Below are 11,315 nucleotides of genomic sequence, written 5' to 3' on the forward strand. Positions count from 1 at the left end.
ACTGTTGAATCTCAGATCTGTACCTCTGAAACAAATAATGCAATATATGTTAAGAAAGAAAAAAAGAAGAAGAAGAATGTAGCAGGAGGGGAAGAATGAAGGGGGGGAAATCGGAGGGGGAGAAGAACCATGAGAGACGATGGACTCTGAAAAACAAACTGAGGGTTCTAGAGGGGAGGGGGTTGGGAGGATGGGTTAGCCTGGTGATGGGTATTGAGGAGGGCACGTTCTGCATGGAGCACTGGGTGTTATGCACAAACAATGAATCATGGAACACTATATCTAAAACTAATGATGTAATGTATGGGGATTAACATAACAATAAAAAAAAAAACCATAAAAAAAAAAAAAAAAAAAAAAAGACATTGCCAGATCACTTTTACATGTTTCTGCGGCCACGTAGCCAGCCCTCAGAGCCAGAGACAACACAGCCCCAGCACCCCCACAGCCTCCCTCCTGCCCTCTCTGGGTCACAGCCTTCCTCTGGGGGTCACCACCATTCTGCCTTCTAGATTTAAGACATATGTTTTCAAACTCTATCAAGAACTTTCCGGTGGAATTGTCCCTGTCAGTGGGTAGTGGCTGGGTTCATAACACACCTCTCCTGTCTTCTGGCGGCTCCCCCTTCTCAGCTCACCTTCCCACTCTCCTGCGCTGTATCCTGGAGACTTTCTCCCAAATCAACGCTTGCTCCAAATCCTTCTCCCTGTCGGCTAGTAGGGGCCCCCACTCAGACAAGTAACGTGCCCAAGTAGCTCCAGAGAAGTCTGGCGCCCGGCAGGTCGGCCAAGTCCAGCCAACAGCCACATCCTCTTACCATACTCTAGGCCCTTGTCGGTGATCCTGGCCACCAGGCCGGGGTTGGTACCCAGGGCACCTGGGGTGGACGTGAGCAGTAGTCTCAGCAGTAGAGAGGGCAGGGCCCGAGCCATGGCCCTCATCCTGGATTCCCAGTGCAGTGGCCCCGGCAGGGCCCGCCCCCCCTTAAGTAGCAAGGGGCCTGGAGCAGGGGTGGCTGCTGAGCGGGGGCGGTTCCTGGGATCGTGGCATCGGGAATGGGAGGCACAGAGACTGGAACTTGCTTGCGACATTGCTGGGGTCATGGGTCATGCTTAGAAGCCGGTTGCTGCTGCCCCTGGTCAGAGGGTGGGTTGGCCTGGCCCCAGGTGACAATCTGTGTCCACCCTTCCCACAAAAAGACCCCACATTCGTTGCTGGGAAGGCCCGGGGTTACAGACTGGGAGGCTCAGGGAGGTCATGGCACTACCTCAAGATCCCACACCTGGCAAGTGGTGGAGCTGGGAGTCACAGCCGGGTCTGGCGCCAGCCAAATTCTTACCTCTTTTTTTAAACAAACAGAGTTGAGTTTAAAGAAATCTTTCTGCCATGCCCCCGTGGGAAACCAGGCTTTCTCAAACCTTGCTGGTGGTAACATTTTCTGGAAGGCAACTTGGTAAATCTTTAAACGCTTGCATGCCTGGTAACCCTGCAGTTCTGCTTCTGGAATGTCAGTACATACTGACGTCCGTGTGCAAATACGCCACTTCACCAAGGTGCCCGTCGCTGCGCTGCCTGGAGCAGGCAGGCGAGCCGCGGGACCCAACCTACAGGGTCCAGCAAGAGGACACTGGCCAAATTAACTACCGTACATTTAAAAGTGAGGCTGCAGAAATAAATGTATTTCTTTTTTTTTTTTTAATTTTTTATTGTTATGTTAATCCCCATACATTACATCATTAGTTTTAGATATAGTGTTCCATGATTCATTGTTTGTGCATAACACCCAGTGCTCCATGCAGAACGTGCCCTCCTCAATACCCATCACCAGGCTAACCCATCCTCCCAACCCCCTCCCCTCTAGAACCCTCAGTTTGTTTTTCAGAGTCCATCGTCTCTCATGGTTCTTCTCCCCCTCCGATTTCCCCCCCTTCATTCTTCCCCTCCTGCTACATTCTTCTTCAATAGCCAAACTGTGGAAAGAGCCAAGATGTCCATCGACAGATGAATGGATAAAGAAGATGTGGTATATATATACGATGGAATATTATGCAGCCATCAAAAGGAATAAGATCTTGCCATTTGCCACGACGTGGATGGAACTGGAGGGTATTATGCTGAGCGAAATAAGTCAAACAGAGAAAGACATGTATCATATGACCTCACTGATATGAGGAATTCTTAATCTCAGGAAACAAACTGAGGGTTGCTGGAGTGGGGGGTGGGGTGGGAGGGATGGGGTGACTGGGTGATGGACACTGGGGAGGGTATGTGTTCTGGTAAGTGCTGTGAATTGTGCAAGACTGTTGAATCTCAGATCTGTACCTCTGAAACAAATAATGCAATATATGTTAAATGTATTTCTTGATCTGGAAAGATGCTCATGAGGGGCAGTTTCCAATGACACCGTATAGTGAAGTTCTGTACCAATGTTTGCCAGCCGGGAAAATTTTTAGCAAGGAGTTATGAGGGATTGTCTCTGTTTAGATGGGCAGGAGTGTTTTAAAAATCGTTTTGTTTGTTGGTATTTAAAATTTTTATTTTCTTGGGGGGCATGTTGTATTCGCAGTAAGTAAAGATAATAAAATTTCATTGAGGAAACAAAATTTATAATAAGGATTGTGCTTAATTCATAGGGATTCCTCCCCTCTCTCCCCCCTCCCAGAGATCCTATATTTGTGAATTTTGTTCTGCCCCCACCTCCAGGAAGCCTTCCCTGATCACCCCCACATTTCCCCGGATTAGAGAGAGGTCCTCCGCTGAGGTCCCAGAATATCTGCATTTTCTCCATCCTAGCAGTAACCACTCTGCTTTTTTGCAACTGTGGTCCTTTAAAAATATGTCCACAAATTCTTTTATACTCTTTTCCATCAAAAGGTGGAGTCTCTGTATCCTCCCCCTGACACTGGGTTGGGTCTCTGTGATCACCTCAACAGATCAAATGTGGCAGGAGTAACAGTTTCTTCCCAATGGGTCATAAAAGGCACTGGGATTGGTTACGATCAGAACTCCACCCCACCGCCCCCACTGCCGTGGAACACAGGGAAGCCTACAGTCTGGATCTCTCTGCTCCTCTGTCCCCTGTTGTTGGGGTGTCCTTTGGGTTGAGATTTGTTGGGGGTCCCTTGCACACCACCCTCGGCCCCAGCCTGGGTGCTCCTGAGGGCAGGGCTGAGGCTGCGGAATCCCGTGATCCCTGCAGCATGGGGCGGGAAGGGGCAGGAAGCCAGGAGCTGTGAGCCCCTGCCCTGTGCCAGACCCCGCGCTCGTGGTGCATATACCTCTCGGCCCTCTAACGCATGTGTCTCTGTCTCATTTTAGCTGAAGGATCTGAGGTTCAGGGAGGTGAAGTGATTTTGGTCACCGTCACCCAGCAGGAATTTGAATCCAGATCTGTGGACGCCATTCCAAAACGATGGTCCGGGAAAGCTTCTCTGAGGTGACGTGCTGAGCTGAGACCCCAAAGATGAGCAGGAGCCAGCCTCCGGAGGAGCCACTCCAGGCCGAGCCGAGGGCAAGGACAAAGCCTGGCAGCAGGCAAGGTCTCCCCCTGCGCCAGGGGCATCTGCTTCCCGGACTCAGCCTGCGGAGGTGGGGAGGGGCCCTGGGCTGGGAGCTGGAACCATGACCTAAGTTCTGACATGGCTTAGCTCCTGCCTGGTGTGTGACCCTCAGCAAACCCGTGTCCTCCTTGTGCCTCAGTTTGCCTCTGTAAAATGAGGGAGACAGGGCAGGTGACTCCCGTGTGGAGTAGGGGAAGACGGTTTGGAGAGTGGGGACCGCCTGAGGACACCAGTGTCACTCCCCTGGTAGCAGTCTGAGGATGTCCCAGACTGGGGGCCGTTGGCAGGGGTGAGAATTCCCACAGCGGTGGCCTTCGGACCTTACACCTGCCCAGCCAGCCAGCGTGCCACATGACCCTAGGCCAGGCCTCCACCCCCACAGGTGCCCGCCTGTGGCTCAAGGTCCCTCCTGGTGACCTGGGACCCAGCAGAGGCTCCGGGAACAGCATGACTGCGAGGCTGCCCGGAACCCCTGGGCCTTTCTTCTCCCTGGCTGTCCATCCGCTGCCGGTGATTGATGCGTTCTGATTACTAAAGTGTTGGTAGAAAGAGTTTGGAAAACCCAGAATTTGGAAACCACAGTGCCTGGAATATCGAGGGGCACCTAGGAGATCAGTGTTGAGGGAGGGAATGAACATAAAGCAGGAAACAGTGTGAGGTCAAGGGCATGGACTCTGGGGCCACCTGGCCTGCGTTGAATCCTGACTTGCCCGCTGTGTGACCTTGGGCACTCCGTGACTCAATTTCCTCATCTGCAGTTGGGCTCAGCTAAAGGGCAGTAGGACAGGAAGTCAGAGGTCTGGAAGAGAGAGGGAACAGGGCACGTCTCAGCTCTCTCCATGCTTTGCATCTCAGTCTGACCCATGGCTGTGTCACTCCCCCAAACCCTTCATCCATGGCTCCATCCCTCCCTGGGCTTGGACACCGGACTCCTGTCTTTGCTGCTTTAAGGCAGAAACTAGGGATGCTAGTTCCTGGGTCCCTCAGCGTCTTCTGCCGGTGTCCTTAAGCTTGTCCCCCACCTCTATAAATAGCCCCTTAATTCGAATCCCAAGAACCAACTGAGATGGGCTCTCTTTTCCTGCCTGGACCTTGATGGATGCAATTAGCACACCGAACATTTCTCCTGCACTTACTGATCTTTTGCAGCAAATGCCTTCCTCTTGCGGAAAGCTTTGAATTCTTTGCCAAAGTCTGTACAGGTCTTTTGTGGGGACAGTAGGTTACAAAAGACAGTACTATAAATACACAGCAACCCATGCTCTGCCACCAAAGGGGTTTCTGGGGGCCACCGAGAGGAAGACTTTGTAGAGAGGTAGCATCCCGCTGCGTCCTGAAGGTCACATCGACGTTTTGCAGAGGGGACAGCAGAGGGCAGTCCAGGAGGAGGGAGCCGAATGTGCCAAAACACAGAGCCATAAAATAGGAAGGACTAGCAGCAAAGAAGCCCAGGTCCTTGTCTAGGCTTTGCTCCTTAGGCTGTGTGACGCGGGACAAACCACACCCTCTGATCCTCACTTTCCTTGCCTGCCAATGCAGGTAAAGATGTTAGATCATGACAGCGTTTCTCAAGTCACCCGGGGAATCTTGTTTATTTCTTTGTAAATTTATTTTTGGGATATAATTGGCATATAAATTTAAGGTGTACAATGTGTTCATCTGATACATTAATATTTTGCAATATGATTACCACTCTGGAGTCAGGTGGCATCTCTATCAGGTCATGTAATTATTTTATTTTTTTTGTGTGATGGGAACAATTAAGATCTAGTCTCTTAGCAACTTTGAAGTTTATGATACAGAATTGCTGTCTTTAATCCCTATGCTGCACACTGGATCTCCAAGACTTATCTACTTGTTCCAAGTTTGTCTCCTTAAATAACATCTCCCAGATTCCCCCACCCCAGCCTCTGGTAACCATTCTACTCCCTGTTTTTATGAGTTTGGCTTTTTTAGATTCCACATATAAGTAAGATCATATAGTATTTGTCTTTCTCTGTCTGACTTATTTCACCTAGGATAATGCCCTCAAGTTCCATCCATGTTGTGGCAAATGGCAGGCCCTCCTTCTCTCTCATGGCTGAATAATATTCCACTGTGGGGTGTGTGTGTGTGTGTGTGTGCGCGTGTGTAACTTTTGGGTGTAACTTTTGGGTGCGCGTGTGTAACTTTTGGGGAACCCTTGTGCACTGTTGGTTGGAATGTAAATTGGTGCAGCTAACCTTTTCTAATTGTGGAAGACTGAATGGAGGATCCTGAAAAAATTAAAAATAGAACTACCCTATGATCCAGCAATCCCACTTCTGGGTACAGATTCAAAGGAGATGAAAATCGGATCTCAACGAGACCCTCATGTTTATTGCAGTGTTATTCACAGTAGCCAAGACATGGACTCAATCTATCAACAGATGAGTGATAAAAAAGTTGTGGTATATATATACCAGGGATCTTGCTAAATGCAATTCTGACTCATAAGGGTCCTCTAGGGCCTGAGACTCTGCATTTCTTTTTGTTTGTTTTTTAATTTTTTTCAAGTAATCTCTACGTGCAAGGTGAGGCTCGAACTCACCACCCCCAGATCAAGCGTCGCATGCTCTATGGACTGAGGCGCCCCTGAGACTCTGCATTTCTAACAAGCTCCCAGGTGGTACCCATCTTGGACCGTGTTTTGAGAACAAGGGACTAAAAGGAACTCCGATTTACCTCCAGGCTCAGAGATTCTATAACTCTGTTCATTCCTGTTTTCATGCAGTTTTCTATGACAGGGCTCACATGCCTGAGAACATCGGCTCTAGCTGAGACAGACCGATGTTATGAAGACCTGTCTTTCTGGATCTCTGTGGGGTACTTTGGAGTTGAGAGTTTGACATTTATGGCAGCCTCCTGTTCCAGCCCCATCACCTACAGATCTGTACGTTCGGATTTACAGAAGAAAATAGTACTGTCAGTGATGATCCGGTGGGGTTTGAAAATTGTGTCATCTACTCGTACTGCTGGATTCACAGCCCCTCACCCCAGGGGAACTCTGAGGAACCTGAAGACCCTCCCACCTCTCCCTCCACCCTCTCTTGGCCTTTGCTATTGGCAGCATCTAAAATCCCAGCCATAGCCTCATCTTGCTGGGTCTTGATAGCTTTGGGGGACCCTAAGGAGCTTCTGTTAAAATGAAAATTTCTCAGCAAGGAAAGGTTCTTTTACTCTTCGCCAGAGCTGCCTTTATTGGATTCCTTTCTGGGAATTCCAGAGGGTCCTTGCTTTTATAGATGGGGAGATGGAGACCGAGAGAGGGGGAAGGACTGGTCACACCATGAGTTCATCATGGAACCCAGATTTCTGGCCAGCCGGTGGTTGGCTTCTTGGGGGTAGGCCTGTCGAGGCAGGCAGGCCCAGGTCACACTTTGAAAATCATGATCTAGTGGCTTTGAGTCACACAGTTGGGGATTCAAATCCTAGATCATTTAAAAAAATAAGTATTTATTGGGGCACCTGGGTGGCTCAGTCTGTTGAGCATATGAGCTCAGGTCTTGATCTCACAGTCATGAGTTTGGACCCCACGTTGGGGACTGAAGTCCAGCTAATTGCCCAAAGTCACACAGCTAGTAAATAGCAGAGCTGGGATTTGAAACCACCGTGGCTGGGGCCATAGCTCATGCTCTTAACCCCCAAGTCATGAGCTTACTTACTAACTGTACCACTGATTCCTCCCAAAACCTCACACCAAAGAGGAGGGCAAGGTTTTGTCTCTACTTTTCAGAGAAGGATCAAAGAGGTTAAGTAACATTTGGAAAGCTGTGCAGCCCACTAGGGGCTGGGTTGGCCTTTGAAACCAGGCTCTGAGCTCAGTGACCTTGGGTGGGCCACCCTGTCTAAACCTCAGACTCCCCCCTCCCCAACTGTCTACCTTTCGAAGTGGCCGTGAGGATGACATGAGATAATAAGTGTGAAGACATTGGCCACACATGGCCACCAATGGGATGTGGCAAAATGGCAAATGTAGTGGTTAGTCTCCTTGGGACCTGCTTCCCGTTCTCTCCCCCAGTAGGGGACACCTCCTGAATATTTAACAAGTCAGCATTTCCAAAAGGAACCCCCAAAGGCAATGCCTAACCCAGAAGGGAAGCTGCTTGAATGGTGAGCTTTCAGGCAGACTGGAGTGGCGATTTTTTTTTAACAGCTTTATGGACATATTTTTCACGTTCACATATTTTCATGTTCACCATTCAAGTGCATGCACGGTTCAGCGGTTTTTAGTGTATTCGGAGAGTCGTGCCCCCATTGCCACCAGCTAATTTTAGAACAGTTTCAACAGCCCCAAAAGAAACCCCATACACTAGCAATCATTTGGAGCCGGCGATGTTTAGCCTGGAGGGAGAAGTTGCTCAGAGTGGTTTTGTTGGCAGCATGGCAGATCATTTGGAGCGTGGTGGGGAATTCTCCGCAAATCATACCCCAAACAACTGCCTATTTCCCCCATCAGAGAGCTGTCCACGGGGCACAGTGCATTCCATTCACTAGTCTTTAGGTCCAAGAAATAATGACATTTTTTTTCTGTAGAGAGTAGGGCAGGGGCTGCCTGAATGTTTGGGAAGTAGAGGGTCATTGTTGGAGGGGCCAACTACCCCCAAAGAGGATGATGGGAGAGGAAGTGAGGGTAGAGGAGGGCAGGGCTGGGTCCCACACTTAGCAGCGAGGCTCCCTACCCCAACCAGATGGGTCTTTCAGAATTGTGACTTGGATTGTGTTGTTTTCCTCCTCGAAACTCTTCAATGACTTCCCTTATTTTTTGGAAGAAAATCCAGAGTCCTTAGGAGTCTGAAGTCCTCCCAGCTTCATCCCATGCTGTGTTTCCACTCATGCTCTTCCTTCCAGCCTCACACGCTGCTTTTCTGTTCCTACTCTGCCTCCATGAGCTTTTGGCAAATAGAAAAACGTGCACTCTCTTGGTGGAACAAATTAGAGAAAGGATTTTGTTCTCTTAGCCTGATGCCTTTTTACAGTACACGACCTATGCAAAGGAACACAGCAGTCCTGCCTTAAATAGGCCAAGCTCCCAACAGACAAGATTTTGACGTCTGGGAGGAGTGGAAAGAGCATGGGCTTAGAGGGCGTCTCTGAGGGTGGGAATCCCAGGTCTGCCACTGGCCCGCTGTGTAGTCCAGGGAGGGTGATTCAATCTAAAGAGAGTGAGTGATCCCCACCTTGGGGGATGGAAAGTGCCATGAGGATTAATGAAATCATTGGTGTGCTGGGCTTGATCGATGCCCCTCCATTCCCGTGTGGCCCCAGGATCCCTACCACCATTTAACAGAGAATCAATGATGTTCGCAGAGCATATGCATTTTTCTTTAAAAACAAAAATTTTTAAATGTCTTTTATCTGCTTCTCCTCACTACACATGCTCCTCCGTTTTCACTAAGCAACCTGGATGAAGTCTGAATGACAACAGGCTCCTAATTTGTACCGATCCCCTTCCACTCTTGCCCCTCCAATGCCTTCAGGAGTCACCACAAAACACGTTTAAAACCAAATCTGGTCATATCATCCCACACCCCACTGTGTGCTTCAGACTCCTCATCTTTCTGGTCTTGGACCAAATGTCAACCGTGAAAGAGCCTTCCAGGACTGCTCAGTCCATGCTAGGAGGACCCGGCTAATGGCCCGAGATGGCCACAGCTGGTGTGCCACGATGGGAAATGGCCCAGAGCCCCCAGACTCACCAAAGGCCCAAGGGCAGTCTGGGCTGGTGGTCTGGCTTCCATGCCAGCCTGGAGAGTCATGGCGAAGAACTAATTGCAGCTGACGATGTGACTGGCTAAGACCTCCAATGGCCTCTGTCCCCTGGTCCAGTGCTCTGCTTTGGGCTCGACTGCTGGTCAGGAGGGCTTGGGAAAAGGGAGCCACATCACAGAGCCCAAGCGTGGGGCAGGGAAACACGCTGTGCAGGGCAGCTGCTCAACAGCGACACTGTGTGGCAGTGGCAGGAACAGCAGCCTCGTTGGATGGATCCACTCTACAAACCCTCTCTGCCTGACCTTAGGAAGCAAGACTCGCTCCCTTTGGACTAAGTAAACCCCAGATACTCTTGGGAAGTGTGGAATGAGGGGTGTCTTCAGAGGGGACAAAGAGGGGCGCCTGGGTGGGGCAGTCGGTTGAGCGTGGGACTCTTGGTTTCCTCTCAGGTCTGATCTCAGATTTCTGAGATCCAGCCCCGGGGAGGGCTTTGTGCTCAGTGGGGAGTCTGCTTAGGTTTCTCTCTTCCTCCCCCTCTGTCCCTCCCCCTGCTCTCTCTTCCTCAAATAAATAAATAAATCTAAGAAAAAGAAAGGAAGAAAGGGACATGAGACTTTCTGCTAAGAAGGGCATGTGGGGGCTCAAGAGAATAATTAGAGGAATGGAAAGAGGTGATTGTATCTGTGCTGTGAATTGGTGCTGCAGGGCATGCTGAGTCCAGCCAATGAAGGAAAGAATGAGCAAAAACCAAGAAATAATACCATCACACAGAACTGCACAGAAAAAGAAGTATTTTTTTGCGGGGGGTGGGGTATGAAGCTCGATGAGAAATAGTGTGGTAACAACTGGAAAGCAATTCTTGGAGGAAATCTTGGTGCAGACTTACCCTTGCAGGAAAACGCATAATCCCTAAAGTACACACCGCACACTTTCTCAAGGAACGAAGTTTCTGTATTTAGAGAATCTCCGAATCTGAGTTCAGAGAAATTTGCAAGGGTCTCTGGTTCAAGGGCTGGGGAAAGGCAGCCTGTGCCCCCACGGGCACATCAGGAGGGGGTGCCAACAACCCCGCCCCCCCCGGCAGGGCTGACGGCCCCCCGGCACCCATGACGACTTCAGCCGTAGTGAACATCTGCACCAAACAGCAGGAAATTCTAGGGAGAGATGAGAGCACCGTCATCAGCGGGGAGTGCACCCTGGTGTCTGAGCACCATGCTGCTGGGGTTTCAAAGGAAACTTTGGGAGCAGCCTGTGCCCCCACCCCGGGAAGGGGAGCCGAGCGGGGGCCCGTCTGCGGGCACAGAGGCCGGAGTGAGTGGGGGGCACTCGAGGTGTGGCTGCTGGGACCTGCCTGTCAGTGGCTGGCGGCACCGTGAAGCTGCAGATGTGGGGGACCGTGGGCCGCGGCGGGGGGGCCTTCATTTGTCATCCCTGCCTCATGGCAGCTCAAGGGAGCCTCGTTCCCATCAAGGCTGCGAAACCACTTTTCTTTGCTCCTTCCTGCCCTTCACTCAGAATTTTCAGAAATGAAGAAATTGCATTGTGCCATGGGTCTTTTTTGTTGTTGTTGTTAAGGATGAACTTGGTAAAACGTGGGGGACTGGGGGGCTCTGTGTGTGTGTGTGTGTGTGTGTGTGTGTGTGTGTGCTTTCTCAGCTAGTCTACGGCCTCAGCTAAAGAACTGGGGGCTGTCTGACTGGATATTGGGGCTGAGGGAGAGCAGGGAGTCTGGGTGATGTGGCCGCTTCCCACAAGGGCCACAAGGTTAACAGGAGAGCCGCTGAGCAAGGTAAGGTAAGGAAGCGATAGTGGGTGGCAGCTTCGTGGCCCAGTTACCAGTTTTGTTGGGACATACTGACTGGGCTAAAGGGCCTCAGGGTGGAGGGAGCAGAGAAAAACTGGAAGCATGTCTGCATCTCTGAGTGGTACAAAGACGGCTGTTAACCTGAGCTGATGAAAGCCAGCAGGGAAAGCTCACAGTGGGGAAGGACAGAGGCCTGGGCAGGAATCCTGGAGAACTTCTGC

At 50.5% G+C, this 11,315-nt stretch overlaps 2 protein-coding genes across 2 annotated transcripts in view; both read right to left on the reverse strand.

Moving 5' to 3' along the window:
* LBP (lipopolysaccharide binding protein) overlaps window positions 1–941 on the reverse strand; it is a 21,157-nt gene extending 20,216 nt beyond the window's left edge. Inside the window, exon 1 of the mRNA XM_032419776.1 lies at window positions 818–941. Within this exon, the coding sequence (XP_032275667.1) occupies window positions 818–941 (124 nt within the window). The remainder of the gene's footprint in view (window positions 1–817) is intronic.
* A 9,157-nt stretch (window positions 942–10,098) lies between these two features.
* The window catches only part of BPI (bactericidal permeability increasing protein), a 26,146-nt gene continuing 24,929 nt past the window's right edge, over window positions 10,099–11,315 (reverse strand). The window contains exon 15 of the mRNA XM_032419736.1: window positions 10,099–10,444. Within this exon, the coding sequence (XP_032275627.1) occupies window positions 10,406–10,444 (39 nt within the window). The 3' untranslated portion in view covers window positions 10,099–10,405. The remainder of the gene's footprint in view (window positions 10,445–11,315) is intronic.

This window comes from Phoca vitulina, unplaced genomic scaffold (genome assembly GCF_004348235.1).
Source record: "Phoca vitulina isolate PV1807 unplaced genomic scaffold, GSC_HSeal_1.0 scaffold22, whole genome shotgun sequence".
Lineage (NCBI taxonomy): Eukaryota > Metazoa > Chordata > Mammalia > Carnivora > Phocidae > Phoca > Phoca vitulina.